Source organism: Apis laboriosa, unplaced genomic scaffold, assembly GCF_014066325.1.
Source record: "Apis laboriosa isolate Shangri-la unplaced genomic scaffold, ASM1406632v1 scaffold9_cov152, whole genome shotgun sequence".
Lineage (NCBI taxonomy): Eukaryota > Metazoa > Arthropoda > Insecta > Hymenoptera > Apidae > Apis > Apis laboriosa.
This window is the reverse complement of record NW_025224966.1, coordinates 3,085,945-3,104,574: the sequence shown is the minus strand read 5'-3', so window position 1 is coordinate 3,104,574 and position 18,630 is coordinate 3,085,945. Positions and strand designations below refer to the sequence as shown.

The 18,630-nt window shown below is 39.0% G+C and overlaps 1 protein-coding gene across 5 annotated transcripts in view; it reads left to right on the top strand.

The window, feature by feature from the left end:
• Positions 1-18,630, top strand: part of LOC122719712 (E3 ubiquitin-protein ligase Rnf220-like) — a 140,197-nt gene that overhangs the window by 22,118 nt on the left and 99,449 nt on the right. For 4 of the 5 annotated variants that reach the window (XM_043945767.1, XM_043945770.1, XM_043945769.1 and 1 more), the window contains one exon: positions 14,643-14,780. The exons of the other annotated variant lie outside the window; for it this stretch is intronic. In XM_043945767.1, the coding sequence (XP_043801702.1) occupies positions 14,643-14,780 (138 nt within the window). The remainder of the gene's footprint in view (positions 1-14,642; positions 14,781-18,630) is intronic. 5 annotated transcript variants of the gene reach the window in all.

The window sequence follows — 18,630 nt, the reverse complement described above, 5'->3', positions numbered from 1 at the left end:
TTCGAATTTTTCCTCCACGCGCGGGGGAACAAGGATGCGTTTGAGAGGCGAACGAGTTTACATTTCTTCTCTTCGTTTTAGTTTTCGATGACTGACTTGGCTCGATGTCTATATTATTGAACCGTCGTGTAAGGAAGTTTTCGAAGTACGAATCTGTTTAAAGAATTATCTTATTTTTTTTTTTTTTTCTTTTGATATACGTATCTCGAATTAAATCTTATTTAAAATTGTTGCGTTTCGAAAGTTCGAAAGAAGTTTTTGAATTGACGACAAAATTCACGAAGTGATTTATAAAATTTCTATCTTGTTCGTCGAATAATCAGGGAGATCATCACGTATCTAGGCAGGAGAGAAAGAGATTGAAAAGGATTGAAAGCGTGTCGTTCGTTCGTCGAGGATAATTTATCGATTTAGACGAGGCGAGGCGAGCGAGAGATAGAGAAAGAGAGAGAGAGAGAGAGAGAGAGGAGCGACAGATAAAAGAGAAGAAGAAGAAAAAAAAAAGAAAGGAAAGGAAGGAAGGCAGAGGAAAAAGAGCACGGGAGGCGACTCTTCATCAGCGATTTAATTCCTGAACGGCGCGCGGCTTCGAGTTTATTTATTTTTTCGCCGGCTCGTGACCGGCGCCAAAACGAGGGCGAAAGAGGGACAAGATTAAAAATCCCCTAATTACTTAATCGCGTTACCCCGATACGACCGTGTCAAAGAGACGAGAGAAGCCGAAAGATACCAGAGAGCTTGCTGCCCTCTTCCCCCTCCTTCTTCACCGTCCTCCTCCCCTCGTCCTCACCGTCCCCGTTTTCAGAGAATTCAAGTGCATTATTCCGTTGCCAACATTCGTCACACAGATTTTTCCGACTGATACTGCCAATTCACAGGGATATTGAAAGTTTTCACCGACAAAGTTTCGATCCATGATATCGTGTGATTAAATATTACGCGATTGATTGCAAAGGAACGGGGATAGAAGGATTTTATCGATCTCTTTCTCTCTCTTTCTCTCTCTCTCTCTATCTCTGGTTCGATGATATTTGAATTTAAAATTGATGGCCGCCATCTGAAGGATTTTGCCCTCGAATCGTATCAATTGTTGCCGAATCATGATTTTATTTCTTTTCCCGCGCGATTATGATCCGCATCGACAGTTTCGGTTTTGCGGATTGACAAGAGAGTTAATTCGATAGAGTTAATGAATTTTTATTCGTTACGTTCACTCTTCAGTTTCTGCTGTACGATGAAAAAAATTATGAACGGGGACAGGTGAAACGGAAAATAACTTCAGTGCACGAACAATTGAAAATACGGAATAATTTGTAGAATTCGCGGAAATGAAGGACGTGGGGCATAATTACGTACATTTGTGCTGGTAAAAAAGATGGGAGTAATTTTCGATAATTTTCATATCGAAAGAGAAGAATTGTTTTTTAAATAGAAAAAAAAATCGTTTTCGATTCGCTGTCTTATCTTTCGTTGTTTTCAACGCGCGAAACGTATCTATCGATCTTCAGAAATTTTCGTTTTCTGAAAATTAATTCTACAATTTTTCTATGTATTCCTCCTATGAGAAAAAAATAAACACTACTTTGAGTCAGATGCAACAATGCTTGAGAATTGGTCCTTGTATCACAAGATCGCAAATGCAGAGAAATATCTCTTAGGTGAACAACATACACAAAAATAATCATCGATATCGATCGATATCTTATTCTCTGTCATCACACGTGTCATCTATCTCTTACCTGTTTTATAGATCCTGCATTTATTTTGTCTATCTCGTACAAAAAAATATCTGGATTAATTACGAATTATTTAAGAACGTTTTTTTTTTTTTTTTTTTTTAATCAAAGAATTAAAATTTACCTTCACAGAGACGAAAATAAATATCTGGGGAGCGTAATCATTGGCGTGTTCGAACAACCGTTCGCACACGTTTAACAAAAGTAGTAAACGCTTCGGATTGTTCCGACTTGGGACTTGAGTTTTTTGCCGGTGTCGGCATCGACTTTGTTGTTTTCTAACATTTGACAATTATTCGGTAATTTATCAAAACGTCCGCGCACAATGGTCCACGGCAAGTTTCGTGCAAAGGGGATACCCGATGGTCTGTCCTTTGTGAGCCATCCATACAAGCGGTGTTCGTTAAATATTCATCGGCATCGGCTCGTTCCTCTCGTTACATTTCAATATTAACACGTTTAAAAAAATGTACAATAATAAAAAAACGTGTAATAATATCGTGCATTAATACATATACACGCCCCAAGAAAATTTCTCTCGGCATCCTTTTGCGTTGTTCATTCGATAATTAGTTGGACGAAAATAATAATATAGTTTTTTATACGAACGAGAAAAATTACGAATAAAATTTTAAGTCCGTTTCTCTTGAACCTCCCCGTCGAAACTCTACGTCTCTGTAACGTAACCGTGTACCGTTCCCAATTAACGGAATAATGTCCGGTAATACGAGCACTAATTTTACGAATTGCCGTTTACATTCGTCGATTACCAAACCTGGTAATATCTTTCTCGCTCGCAATCTTCGCCCTTTCGCTCTTTCCTCCACTCTTGCTTTTCTTTTTTCTTCTTGTTTCCCCAATTATTCGATATTCCATTTATTCGAAAGGAATTGCATTATTCGAGATACCGAAACGGGGAGAGATTTTACGATTATTCCACATTGTACGCCATTTTTTACCGTTTATCGCGAGACAAATCTTTACAAACCTAGAGAAAAGGAAAAGAAAATTTTTCTCTCGAAATCGTTTCGTTTTTCATGATGTATATATATAAAATTCGCGGGGAATGACAGGTGGAAGGAGAATTTTCGAACACCGGGTAGACCGATATCCGTGGGTATGGAACGTGCTTTGAACAAGGAGAGAAGCGAAACAAGCCCACGGCTTCCAAGGAGCCGTGGAACAAAACTATCTCATTGTGTGTTAATACGTTTCACCGCGGCCTGCGTTGCTGCGCGCCGCCTCGATTTCTGCGGCGTGCAAGTATGCATCTCGCTGTTGTAACGCTGCGGAATCGCGGAATACCGCGTTGTACCATCCGCTCGATCATTTTAACCTTTTAATCTAGGAAAAAAGGAAACGAGCGGCGAAAAACCTAATTTCTCTCGCATCGCGACGTTCTTTTGCAAATTTAAAATTGTATTCGGGCAAGCGAAAGTAAAGTTTCGAGGCGAAAGGAAATAAGAGAGAGAGAGAGAGAGAGAGAGAGAGAGAGAGAGAGAGAGAGAGAGAGAGAGAGAGAGAGAGAGAAAATAATTCGTAATAGATAATATTATAAATACAGGGATCGAAGGAGTATAATGCGCCATTTGGCGCATATATGCATGGTGGGTGTTCAGTATCTTTGGGAAAATTTCAAAGTGGCAACCACTCGCGTGTTTGTTTGCGCGTGAAAACTGTCGGAACATCGAACCACCTGGATCTGCCTCTCTGTCCTCTCGCACCGTTTATTTTCCCGTTTCAAAGTTTCCTCCTCTCCCTCCCCCCGCGGTAAATCTTGCCACTTTGGTTCACGCCAGCGGAAACTCTCGAGAATATTTCGCGCGGACTCGAGTGCGCGAGTTAACGCTCTTCGATGATGGCGCGCGATCCTCGTCGAATGTCGACTTCTTAAAAAGCGCAGAAACCAAGGAGGAAGAGGAGAGGAAGAAGAAAAAACAATTTTTTGATTAATTTTCATCGCGACCAAGGCCGCCTAATTATATCACCCGCTCCGTCGAATTTCATTGACATAAAAGATGTAATAAAAAAAAAAATCATCGCGTTTAACGCCACGATCCATCGAACGTGTTCGAAGGATCAAGGATACGATAGAGGGGAGTTTAATCTCGATGAAACATGGTATACGTGGTGGAAAGGGAGGGAGATCCTATCGATGGCGCGAACAAGCTATCTTTCCACGGCAAATTACTCGAAAATTCGTGGACCAATTTTCAGCAGATTAGGAAGGAGGTGTGTTGCTCGCCGGTATCTCCTCAGGTTGGGCATATTTAACGGGTATGGGCGCGCAGCCACATATTGGATCATATCGTATCTTCTCACAGTCCATGAATAATGCATCTGAGAGGTCGCCCCTCTGGGCCCATCGTCTCCCTTTCCTGACCATCCTCTACCGCTATTCTCCTTTCTACGTTGCCCCCCTCATCCCCTCTTTCATTCCTTCGCCTCTCCCTCCTCTCTCTCTCTCTCTCTCTCTCTCTCTCTTTCTCTCTCTCTCTCTCTCTTTCTCCCCTTTCTCTTCTCTCGCGCGCGAGTATAATACTTTGGCCAGTCGCGTTCCGAAATCTCTTCGTAATTAAAGCTGCCATATATTTTACTTTAATCGAGGAGATCGGCCGGCTACCATTGGCCGCGACGATTTATCACGTTCCGACTCCTCTCTCTCTCTCTCCTTCTCTCTCTCTCTCTTTCTCTCCTCCGCCTCTTTCACACTTCATCGCGTCTCAAGAAGATTATACGCTGTTGAAGATGTATTCACGAATATCTATGTATAATTGCGCGATCCTACACGGGATTTCTGCACAGATCAAACGTATATATAAATATATATATATATATATACATGTTTCATCTTTACCGTTCTTACGGATACATGGATGTAAAGATTCGTGCACGGGTATACGAAACGTTGTTGTTATTCCGTTATAAAGTGTTAAACTTGTTCCTTCGATCTTTTCTTTGTCATACAGGATAATTTGTCACGTTTGTTTCGTTTATTAATCTTGCCCTCTAATCATCTAATCTTCGTCAATCGCTATTATTTTCATCAAAGTAATGACTTTTGATGATTAATAATAATAATAATAATAATAATATCGAAAAACATCTCGCGAGAATCGATTAATTATTTCGTTTTATATATAATTTTTAATACTTTTTTTTAGATAGGAACAAAGAAAAATAGTTTCTGTATTTCATTGCTGTAAAAAAAATTCGTTTTCGTCGAGGTACGATGGTGTAGCATGGTGTTGTGGCTATCGGTTTCCCGTTTCCTCGGCAGATCAGTGGCAAGTGTTGGCAAAAGCGGTGAGGAATCCGGTAGCCCTTAAATCGTGCTAGAAGCACCGGCCCCGCTGTCACAGTCTGCGAGAATAAATCTTGGATTACCACGCGCTCCCTTCCCCGACGCTCTTTTTCTTCCTTTACTATACTCCCGCTTCCTGAGTACCTGGCATCTCTCGATCTTCCCCTCCCTTCGTCCTTTTTGTATCTCCCTTTTCGGTAACACGGGCTTAACGCCCGCCTTATAACCCGCGACAACGCGAGAAGAATACTTGCGTAGCCTTTTTTTTTAAAAAAAAAAAAAAAAAAAAAAAAAAGCTTCATCGCTTTGTAACTTTCTCGCTTTGATTGAATAATTAACAACCGTCCTCAGACGGAGAAGGAATTTAAAAATTGGAATTGGAATCTTTTTTTCTTCTCTCAATTGTGAATGCCCACTTTTCGACTTCGAGCGAAGTAGAAAACGTTTAAAAATCGAATTTTTCTGATTTATTAAATAATTAATAAATAATCGATCAGAAAACCAAATGCACGACAAGTTTCGTTCTCTAAGCTTTTTCGTTTTGAAAAATCTGAATCGTCTCGTCGAGAATTAATTTCTTCTATATCTTTCTTCCATCTTTTTTTTTTTTTTTCTCTCTCTATAAATCGTGACGAGAGCGCAACTTGTATCGTGTTACGTATCACTCGTCTTAACAAGCTTGAAGGAGGATGAGATGGGAGGGGAGATCGAGAAGAAAACTAGGCGAAGGTGCGTAGGGTGAACGAAGGCCGATAAGGAGGAGACGAGAAGAGAGGCCCCTCTTCGTTTTCTCGGTGATCCGCGAGATGCCACGAAACTCTCGCTAGATCTAGTCAGACATTGCCCGCCAAGAGGAGTACCTCGAGCGAGCCCTCTTAAATTAATTACAGGGAAAAGATCCTCTCGCATCCGATTCCCTTCCTCCACAACTACCAACTGAAGGGAACACCGACGCAGCCAGCCTTGGTTGCCTGGGAGGCGAACAGAGTCAAACGAGGGTTCTATGTACTTGCTACGTTCAACCGAGTGTTTAACAGCCGAGAATCCTCGTTAAACGAGGAAAAAAAGGCCATCCTTGTACTTACTCCAAACCGAGTAAAAAATATCCTCCTCCTTCGAGCGGTGCTGCAACTTCGTCATACAATGAAAAAAGAAATGATTTTCTTCCTCTAATTCTTCGTCTATGATGTTTCAGAAACATCGAAAAGTAAGATTGTTTTTTCAACGATTTTATCAACGCGTCTCTATAAAAATTTATGCCCGAGTATCCGATTATTGATTAAAAATTCAAACGGTGTTTATAAAATTTCTGATTTGGGTGTGACTACGTCATACATCGTACAATGGAAAAAAAAAAGATTTTCTTCCTCTAATTCTTCGTCTATGATGTTTCAGAAACATCGAAAAGTAAGATTGTTTTTTCAACGATTTTATCAACCCTATAAAAATTTGTGCTCGATTATCGATTAAAAATTCAAACGGTTTATATAAACTTTCTGATTTTTAAATTTGGGTGTGACTTACATCATATAATGGAAAAAAAAAAATAATTTTCTTCGTTTAATTCTTCGTCTATGATGTTTCAAAAACATCGAAAAGTAAGATTGTTTTTTCAACGATTTTATCAACCCTATAAAAATTTGTGCCCGATTATCGATAAAAAATTCAAACGGTTTATATAAAATTTCCGATTTCTAAATTTGGGTGACTTCGCCATACATCGTACAATAAAAAAAAAAAAAAATAATTTTCTTCCTCTAATTCTTCGTCTATGATGTTTCAAAAACATCGAAAAGTAAGATTGTTTTTTCAACGATTTTATCAACCCTATAAAAATTTGTGCCCGATTATCGATAAAAAATTCAAACGGCTTATATAAACTTTCTGATTTTTAAATTTGGGTGTGACTTACATCATATAATGGAAAAAAAAAAAATAATTTTCTTCGTTTAATTCTTCGTCTATGATGTTTCAAAAACATCGAAAAGTAAGATTGTTTTTTCAACGATTTTATCAACCCTATAAAAATTTGTGCCCGATTATCGATAAAAAATTCAAACGGCTTATATAAAATTTCTGATTTCTAAATTTGGGTGACTTCGTCATACATCGTACAATAAAAAAAAAAAAAAAAAATGATTTTCTTCCTCTAATTCTTCGTCTATGATGTTTCAGAAACATCGAAAAATAAAATTGTTTTTTTAACGATTATATTATATTTTAACCCTATAAAAAATTTGTGCCCGATTATCGATAAAAAATTCAAACGGCTTATATAAAATTTCCGATTTCTAAATTTGGGTGTGAAGAGCGTTTCGAAGTGGAAACATTTGCCTTTGAAAAGTTGGTCCTTTGAAACGGTGGCGGTGGGAAGGGTTTTTGGTAGGAAGGGTTGCGTGCAACGGGACGGTGGAGGAGCGAATAGAGCGAGCGGGACAAAGAGGGTAGAACGGCCTATCGGTATTATTCCGACCAGTCATCGGGACTTATACCGCTTATAGGATTACACAAGCATTAGTAGACAGCTTGTTCTCTACCATTTTGTACGAGATCTCCGATAAAGCTCAGTATTTCTACCAACCTGTTCGCCCCAATGAGCTGATATCTACTTTGATATTTATTCCACCGGTTTTATTACTTTTATATACTTTTCGGAATTAATTTTAATTACACTTTCTTTTCCATACCTTCTTTTATCTTGTCCATCGGTCAAATTGATACTGAGTGAAAACTGAATAATCTTTTCGTCGTTGAGGACAATGAGGATATGCTATTGCATATTAAAATAGAGGAAGTTTCGCGACGAGACGATTTTTAATTGTTGGGAATAAGATAAAAAAAAATAAATATATATAATAATTAAATAATAAAATAAATAAATAAGATAAAAAAGAATAAAAAAACGTTTCTTTAAAACGTTACGATAGGTTGGCACGGTATGCAATATGGTTTCTCTTCTCGAATTACCCAGTTCCACGGTTTTTCAGTCTCACGACACGTCAGGTTTAGGAGTAAACGCTAGATAAACGCTGAAAGTAACACGAGTTGGAGGAAAGTAACGCGATATCGTTGCATATTTTTAAAAACGATACAGCGTCGACGATGATTCTCTGCCGTCACCGCTGTCGCGTGAATTTCCAACAATTCATTTTTCTCTTTCGAAAAGACGAGAGAGAGAGAGAGAGAGAGAGAGAGAGAGAGAGAGAGAGAGAGAGAGAGAGAAAGACCATATATTCCGCGGATCGAATAGAATAAAATCCTCGATCATTATTGCTAACTATATTACTCGCTCTTTGCCAACAGAAACAATCGAATTTAAACGCGCAAACGTGTTATAAAAAGCCATACGCGATAACTTTTCCCTCCCCTGTTGAACGGAGTACGTAATAATTTGCATAAAGCAAGGAATACATTCCTTACTTGGCGAGGAGGAGGAGAACACGGAGTTTTCGCAGGGAAGGAAAAGAAGATCGTACGCGTTCGAGGATGCGCGTGTAATAAAAAAAAAAAAGAAAAAAAAAAAAAAGAAAAGAAAAAAGAAGGAGGGAATGGCGCGAAAGCGAAGTCGGCCGTTCCTGTATAATTTATTTAATTATATCGAATTCATTCGGCGAGAAGCGCGTGCCTCGAGTTCTCACGGTAGGACAATAAGGACATTCATTGGTTGGTCGGTTCGGGGGCCAAGCGGCGGCGTTGGACAAGCGGTTTCTCTTAGGTCTTAATCGTTTGCCACGGAATGCGCGTTTAATGCAAAAGAGGACACAGGCGGCTTGTGTTTGACTTCGCCTGTATTTTCTCCGCCTGTCCCCACGACACCGGGGCCCACTTTACTTTACGAGCTGCCTCCATAGCCTCCCCGAGTTCCTCGAGCTCCGAACGATCTTGCGAGATCCTTCGAGTACCGCTTGACGCTAATGATACGCTCCACTCTCTTCTGCGACCGAAACGATCCTCCGACCTTTTGCCCTTCCCTACTTCCCCTCTAATTAAATCCACCCGCTTTTTCTTTTTCTTTTTTTTCTCGGGAAAATCGAGACCATCCATCCTTCCTCTTTAACAATTGTTAAAATTCTTTTCGATAATGTTTAGTTTCAATTTCTCTGCCTCTCTCTTTTTCGTTATCGTTATTCTCTTTCAATTTTCCGTCTCAAAATCTTAAGTTCCTCCCCCCTCCCCCGGGGGACGAGAGAATTACGAGGAAAAGAAAGGGCGAAAAGTTTGGAAAAGAAAAGGGGATCGAAGCGAAAACGAATAAACGAAAAATACATTTATGGTCGAGCGAATATATATTTCGAGCCGGACGCGAAACCACACTTTTTCACTCAGACGAATTGTACACAGGTGGAGAAAAGGTACATTGTAACATTGGGTGAATAATATAGGTGGAATTAGGTAGTGAGCCGGCCGACGAAGGGGTACACCGTTGCACACACTCTGTATGAAATATCAACCACCGTGAAACTTGAACGCCCTGAGAAACTTTGGGCCATCCTCTGCTCCGACTCTCACTTTCGCTCGATCGCCAATCTGGCCGAGGAATCGCTAGAAAGTTAGGAGGCCAAAAAATCCCGGGAATTTCTATGAAAAACCGGGGTATACCGTTTTGACCAGGAACCACCCGATAAGAAGCGAGCGCGGATAAAGGTTTTTGAGGAGGTGGGGGAGGGGGTGGAAAGGTGGAGGGTATGAGATCCACCGTCAATATTCACTAAACTATGCGCGAGTATATCAAATCCTGGCGGCTCGTTGCTTTATGAAAAAGTTGTAAAATTAATAAAGAATCCGACAACCTCTCTTCGCTTCCCTTATTCTTTGCACGATATCGTACCAAGTTCTAGCCTCTTTCTATATTACATTTGTTCCACACTTACGTGTATATATATTTAAATCTTCTTAATAACGAAATTACGAAAATGGACGTTTTATTAAAAATAATTGTACCTTTTAAAACTAACTAAATAAATTTCTAATATCATTTTCTTAGTAAGTGATAAACGATTCGTAAAACAGAAACATTTCGCTTATTCGTCTTAATTTTTGTTGTTGAGAGAACTATGTTAAGAATAACGTTGTTCTCGATGTATTTTCGTTTCGTTTTTTTTTTTTTTTTTTTTTTNTTTTTTTTTTTTTTTTTTTTTTTTGAAAATTAAAAATTCAAGTTTAAGCAAACTTTCGAAATTGCGGATTGGCGAACGTATCTTGCCACCGATAATAAGTGGAAGCAGGGCATTCGTATCGGATTCTATATCCACGATCGTTAAACTAATATTGAAACAGACGATTTCGGGAACCGCCGCTATTTATGTCCCCGTTTGAACTGGCGGACTTCCGCCGTGGGATAATACGGTTAACCACGTTGGCCATTAGTCTTTCCACAATCGATACAAGCCGGCTGTTACAGTGAAAATCGACGTCGATTATCATTCAACAGCCTCGATGCCTCTTGTCCACCTTTCCCGTTTTCCCGTTCTGAGTTCGAGCAACCAGGTGACACGCCATTCGCGCGTTACACGAGACACATTTTTCAAACACGCAAGACGTCGAGATTAATCGATTTTCCTATCCATCGATAAACGTTTAACGTACGCAAACGTGCGATTTAATGAATATAGTAACGATTTCATTTATACTTTATATTCGCGATATATATTCGGTACAATTAAAGTATATATTGGAGAATCCACGTGTTCAAATTTAGATACTATTCGTTTAATTGGATACTTTGATTGAACCTTTCGAAAAATTAATTAGTTAAAATTTTGAATATTATTAGTTTAAACGTAATAACTTTGTTACGTTTCGGTTAAAATAACCTCGGATAACGTTTACTCGCTTCGACGCTTTGAATAATAAATTATCGAGCCACCTTTATTCTCTAACCTCGACGAATATTAAAAAATCTGTGACGCATATTCACGATTGTTGTACACATCGTTTTCTACGATGAATATTTTAAATGGACAATTAAACGTTGTTTTTTACGTTTAAGTAAAGAGAGTAAGCGTGTTCTTCCTTTTGCATTCATTTCGATATGGTACCGTTAGAGCGTTGGATAAGAAGGTCTCACGCCAGGAATTGAGCCGGCTAACTCGCCGCAACACAATCCACTCTCCACTCGCACAGTCTGAACGTCTCGTCTTCTACTACTTGTTCTCCGAGAGGAGTAACCGAGCTCTCTTCCTTTCCGACGCATTGCTCATTCTTGCGAAAGAATGACCTCGTCTTTTCATGCCACGTCGTCCACGCGTGTATGCAGTTCGGTGCAGGACGTGCAGGTCATCGGTGTTGAATCGTGTTTCAGGCACATCGATGAGAATTCTTTCATTCTTACGTCTTCCTCTACTTTTCATTCATCCTCGTGGGGATGAGAATTCGAAAATTGAAATATCAAGAATTTTCGTATCGTAGGAAAATGGAAAGTATAAAAAAGTTCGAGAATAGTTCAAAATAATTGTTAGTTTTTCATTTCATTTCGTTGGGTGAAAAATTTTCGAAACATAAAAATAATATATAGAAAATTTCATATCCAGTTTCTTCTCTTTTATTTTCGTCGAATTATTTAATTAGAGAATTTTTTAAAAGTACCTCAAAAATTTAAAATTTTTCGAGTTTTGAATACTGCTAGCGTCATCTCACGTATCATCTCACGTTAATTTTATCTCATCCTGATTATCGAAACTTTCGAATCATAAAAGCAAAAATTTTTTGTTTTTAAAATTTTGGAAAATTTGAAGAATTCGAGTTTCCCATTTTTAATTCCCATCCTATTCCAACTATCCCTAAATTTCTAAAGTTTCGAATCGCGAAACTAAAACTTTCGAAAACTCAAAATATTATGAATTTCGAATATCCAATTCCACCCCTATCTCTAACATTCAAATACGTGAATGATGAAGAGAATTAAAAAAAAAAAACCCCAAAAAAAGAAGAAGAAGAAGAAGAAGAAGAAGAATGAAGTAGAAGCAAAAGGGAAACAAGGGAAAACAGAAGACTGCCTAACATGGTGCACAAAACGATTCTGAACCGTGCGATTGTTGCGCATCGTGATCACCGCAGCTGACAGTCGATTCTGCGATCTTAATCTGGTCGACATACTCGCAAGAAGGGAGAGGGCCAGGCCAGAACTTAGGGGAACGAAAAGAGAGAGAGAGAGAGAGAGAGAGAGAGAGAGTGGGAGAGGGGAAGAGCGAGAAGGAAGCTCCTGGGTAGGAAGGAAAAAATCGGTAGCTGGTCGATTGAGAGGACGGGAATCCGTCTGTCGGTTTATACGGTTGAGAGACCGGATCAAGAACCTTGAATAATTCATCGAGAAAGCGAGACTCGCTGCTTTGGCTTCGGTGCAAGGACTGACGTTGTTCCTTGCCTGTTTGCACTGTTAGTCGATTCGCTTTCTACCCTACCTCCTCGTCTCGGCTATTTCTGACACCCTGTATCAGCCTGCCTGTCCGCCTCGTGTTTCAACAGAGGCTGTACAACATTGTATGTACATTGAATCTCCTCTTTCTTTCTTTCTTTCTTTTTTTTTCCTTTTTCCCCCCTCCCTCTTCTTACCAAAAGAAGCTACTTAGTAACGATTCTGAGTTCAAGCGAAAAATCCTGATTCGCAAAATAATAATTTTCCAATTATTATTATTATTATTGTTGTTGTTATTGTTATTACTATTATTTTGTGGAATTGTATTATTTTCGATTAGTTTTCGAAAGTTTTTATTTCAAAAATCGGGTAATGATAATTTGGTTACGCTAATTTGTTGTTACATATATATATATAGTTATAGTAGTTGCACAACTTCATTTAGTTTTGTATTTAATTATATTTATCCGTAATTGGGTAAACTGTTGCGATATTATTATTATTATTAAATATAACGTCGATGGAATTACGTTAGAGCTACGCAATATTGCGAGCTACCAATTTGCAACGATAGGGCCAATTTCGATAATTCGATCAAAAAAGAAATAGATGATATCTCCGTTGTAAAAATAAATATCTCCTTTCTCTCTTATTTTTATTCCCCTTTTCTGGAGCGCAATCGAGAAACGATACAAAATTTTTGAAAAAGAGAGAGAGAGAGAGAGAGAAAACAAACTTCGTTCACGATTATCTTTCTTCGATGGAACGAAGAAGAAGTTGATGTCCCGGAGATCGCTGTCAAATTTCTTAAAGAGAAAAGCTTTCTTGTTGCCAACGCAACCGTTAAACGTTTCGTACAGCCTGTTAAAGGGGCAAAGGATCACCAGGTAAAGAGAGGGAACCGTCTTTGAGGTTCTTTTCGCTGCCTAATTGTATCGGGTGTCTTAATCAGCGTATAAGCTACTAAAAGTCTCGAGGAGGGTGGAGCCAGAGAGAGAGAGAGAGAGAGAGAGAGAGAGAGGGAGAGAGAGAGAGCTCCGCGCTCTGCATCTCAAAGGCATCTGAATTTTTTAAAAGTGTGTTAAGCCCCTGCCATTATGCCCGCTGCATTTATCCTCCCCGAAACATGAATTTAGATTGTGGCTTAGGCACATGACGTGTTTCCTTTCCACGGAAACGAAACGCGGAAGCTGCCCCCCCTCCCCCTTTTTTTTTTTGCTTAGATATTCTTTTCTTTCGTATTTTTCCACGAGGTGTTCTTTTCCATTTCCCTTCGCCTTTCACCCAAGAATACAATTACGGAGAAGTTGAAGCGAAACGAGTCCTCGGCTTGTGTACAATTTTCAACAGAAATAAAATTTTGTTCACGCCTCGTTAAGATATTTGACGTTTAGGAAGTTATTGAAAACTTATTTTCTATTAAAAATAAATAAATAAATAAATAAATAATTTTTACAAATTCCAAGATTTCTCACGCCTCGTTAAGATATTTGACGTTTAGGAAGTTATTGAAAACTTATTTTCTATTAAAAAAAAAATAAATAAATAAATAAATAATTTTTACAAATTTCAAGATTTCTCACGCCTCGAAGAACGAATTCTAATTTCGAAAATTAAAAATTAAGTTCGATCGATTGGACGAAACGAACGAAATGGAAATGGAACAGTTATTACGATGCGGGTTATCGATATTAGCAAGTCGTCATTGCCTGGACGAAACGGCTATATTGGTTTTTTTTGGCATCGAGTCAGCACGTGGCAGGCGGTTGATTACCCTTTCTGATCCGAGGCAACCCTACGATTGAAATTCATATCCGCCGAATTAAAGCCACGATAGAATGTTCTTAAAATGCTCGTCCTTTAATACCAAAAACCTATATACAAAAAAATATCCTTTGACAGATCCATCGGACCGTACGATATGTCGCAATAAAAATTCCACGCAGGACGCATCATATACTTTTAATCACGAGATTATTATATAAAAATATATATATATATATATACATATATACATACACACACACACGAATCTATTCCATTCTTTTAATCTTTTCGTAATTTGTAATCCGATCCACGTGATGTATAAAAAAGTTTGCATGTGAAATCTCTCTCTCTCTCCCTCTCCCTCCCCCCTCTCTCCATATATATATATATATAAAACTATGTAAATGTATATACTATGTAATATGTGATATATATAAATGATGTTGATGACTGATGACCGTTGTTATGTGGGTGATTCTAGTGGGGCCTGTGTTCGGGGGCCGATGCGGCGCGGAGGCGCTCGGGCTCGGGCTAGGGCTGTCGCTGGGCCCGGCCTACAGGTTCGCTCTGCCCCCGGGACTCGCTGCCAAGACCACCCGCTGCCTTGTATTCGACCAAGGTAGGCCTACCAGCCATCTTCATTACCGCTACCTACGATCTCAGATAGAACGGATCTCTCGCCCGATCTCTCGTGCGTAAGCCTCCCAAACCACCCATTTTTTCCGATATATTAAATTATAATTTTCCAAATTGATCGGCTTAGCTTCGAGAGACGAATCCCCGTGCTTCCATTCTTCGATCTCTCGAGACGAAGAATCGATTTTTATTTCGAGCGGAGCGAATAAAATTATGGACGATGGTTCTATCTGGGATTGGAAAAGGTATGGGCGGATAAATATAAATATTTCTCTGCAAAGTTTGTCCATACATCTCGGTTTGATTTTTTTTTTTAATCAAACGATAGTCTAACAACATTAGAAATTTCCGCTTCGCTCACTAAAACTGTTTGTTGCAAATTTCGTTCGTTGCGAATGTTTGTTGTCCCTGGAGATTGTGGAGATTATTAACACGATTTTTAAAGTAGTTTTTTCCATTTAATTAATCGACGATGACAACAAGCAGATAATGGTAGGCCGCGCCTTACGCAACAGCGTTACAACAGCGTTTCTCGAATCGACAAATCACGCTAAGCCTCCGCGTCGTCAAATTCTAACATTTCCCAACAGAGTGCTGATATATAGTAGGCTTAACAAACTTCGATCGGTAGGCGTAATGCGGCCATCGCAGAGTTGGAAGATTAGCCAAAAATTTACTATCACGTATCCGATACTGGTAATAATCGTGCTGCTAAATCGCGAAAATCTGGAAAATAGGAAATTTCGAGAGGAGAGAAAATTGTATATAGCGAATGGATTATCCTTCGATCTTCGAATTTTCTTAACGAACTTTCTATACGATACACCACATATTTTCAATGCAACGTAAAAATTTAATCACCTCGACGATCACCAAATCGTGATGTCGAATATCGACCGGCAATATCGATTTCACTGTCCATTTTCGGAATTCCCTCTGCCCAAAGTCCCTCCATCGATCCCCGAAATCCAGCTACAAGATCGACTTGCGTGTTTGCACAGATTAAGCCTACGAGCTATGCTCATCTTCGTGTCCACAAATCTAACAAGACCAATTGTAAACGAGCTTGCGCTTTCGTCACCCCTCCACCCTGTTAATGCCCCTAACGTACACCGCATGTAAATTAAGTCCAAGCACCTGTGCGAGCCTTCGCTTAAAAATCTACAATCTTATCTATAATCGATCTCGCTTGGAACTACAGTGTACATAACCACGTTTTCTCGAAAAATAATTTCAAGAATTTGAAGAGAGAAAACGTGGAAAAGGATGCCCTTTGAAGGGAAAAGTTTCGTCCTCGTCTTTCGTCTTTTCGCCAACTCAAGAGATGCATGCAACTTCTTCTCCCCCTTCGTTTTCGAAAGCTTGTATAAATTATGCATCGGACGGTGACAAGTGAGACGACATGATTCAACCGTAACAGCGAAATATCGAAGGTGGATAGTGACTCGTTTCCGTCTCCTCGATCATCCTCGATGAAACTATCGTCGAGGATCTGTTCGCCCGAGCGAAGGAGATATTATTTTTCATAAACGCGGCGTAAATGGTCGTTTCGCGTGATTGCATGGGATCCAACGGGATGAACGCGCGCTCCCGGTTACACTCTAGTCGAGGCGAAGAGGGTAATTCCGTCCATCCTATTTAGTCCCTCCTCTCCTCCCTATTCCACGTTAAGCGAGTGTAAAAACGTACGTTCTCTATTTTTTTGTTCTTTTTTTTTTCTTTTTCTACGTCAAATTGGAAGAATCTCTTCAAATTCGTAGATTTTTGCAGATCTCTCGATGTCGCTCGATTTTTCAAAGAAATTTTCAGCGCAATCGAATATGAATATGCGAAAGAATTATTGTTCGTAAGTTTTTTACAGGCTCAAATGAAAAGAAACTTTTACCATCCTCTTTCTGTAGATGCCGACTTGCAATTTTTAAGATTTTTCTTTTTTCTTTTTACACGTATCGTCCGATTTGAAAAAAAAAAAAAAAGAAATTATTCCACTTAAAAAGAATCGAAAAAGGAGAGAAAAAAAAGAATATTTTGCGAGACAAGAGGCTTCCCGAATTCGTTTACTTTCTATTATACCACGTTTTTATCGAGGGATGAGATCATTATGCCGGGTCTCCTCCCTCCCTCCTTCCTACCACGGTCCCCATGTAACGTCTTGCATCGCCACCTTTTCGGCCAACATCCTCTCGCCCCGTGCCTCCCCTCCAGCCCCGTTTGCTTCTCGCCTCTTCGCGCGACAGTAATTTTACTTAATTAAATTCCGTTCTTTCTGCCTTTGCCTCTACGACCCCTCTACCGGCCAACCCCCGCCCTTCTATTCGCTCCGACCGAGGATCGTCACTGATTTTTTTCTCGCCTCTCTCCTCTCTTCTCGAAACGCTTCAAACGATTTTTCCACGATTTCCCCGTCCCAGGCTGAAGCGTTGACAATAAACGGGGGGAAAAAATTCTGATTTTTCTTTTTCTTTTTCTTTTTTTTTTTTTAAGCAATCCCACTTACTTTCTTTATTTCCACGAATCCACACTTTTCTTCCTTCACGATCGAATATCGATCGTTTCGTTAAATTTAATCCTCAGCGTTACTTTCTAACCATTTAGCGATGTTCTCCCTTTCCTTTCCTGTATTTTACATCGATTTTTCTTTTTTTAAGCAATCCCACTTACTTTCTTTATTTCCACGAATCAATACTTTTCTTCCTTCACGATCGAATATCGATCGTTTCGTTAAATTTAATCCTCAGCGTTTCTAACCATTTAGCGATATTCTCCCTTTCCTTTCCTGTATTTTACATCGATTTTTTTTTTTTTTTTTAAGCAATCCCACTTACTTTCTTTATTTCCACGAATCCACACTTTTCTTCCTTCACGATCGAATATCGATCGTTTCGTTAAATTTAATCCTCAGCGTTTCTAACCATTTAGCGATATTCTCCCTTTCCTTTCCTGTATTTTACATCGATTTTTGTTTTTCTTTTTAAGCAATCCCACTTACTTTCTTTATTTCCACGAATCCACACTTTTCTTCCTTCACGATCGAATATCGATCGTTTCGTTAAATTTAATCCTCAGCGTTACTTTCTAAACATTTAACGATATTCTCCCTTTCCTTTCCTGTATTTTACATCGATTTTTGTTTTTTTAAGCAATCCCACTTACTTTCTTTATTTCCACGAATCCACACTTTTCTTCCTTCACGATCGAATATCGATCGTTTCGTTAAATTTAATCCTCAGCGTTTCTAACCATTTAGCGATATTCTCCCTTTCCTTTCCTGTATTTTACATCGATTTTTCTTTTTCTTTTTAAGCAATCCCACTTACTTTCTTTATTTCCACGAATCCACATTTTTCTTCCTTCACGATCGAATATCGATCGTTTCGTTAAATTTAATCCTCAGCGTTACTTTCTAACCATTTAGCGATATTCTCCCTTTCCTTTCCTGTATTTCACATCGATTTTTCTTTTTTTTAAGCAATCTCACTTACTTTCTTTATTTCCACGAATCCACACTTTTCTTCCTTCACGATCGAATATCGATCGTTTTGTTAAATTTAATCCTCAGCGTTTCTAACCATTTAGCGATATTCTCCCTTTCCTTTCCTGTATTTTACATCGATTTTTGTTTTTCTTTTTAAGCAATCCCACTTACTTTCTTTATTTCCACGAATCAATACTTTTCTTCCTTCACGATCGAATATCGATCGTTTCGTTAAATTTAATCCTCAGCGTTTCTAACCATTTAGCGATATTCTCCCTTTCCTCTCCTGTATTTGATATCGATTTCGAACAAGTGAAAAGCGTGAGCTTCGTCTCGTCTCTCGATACGATTTAAGATC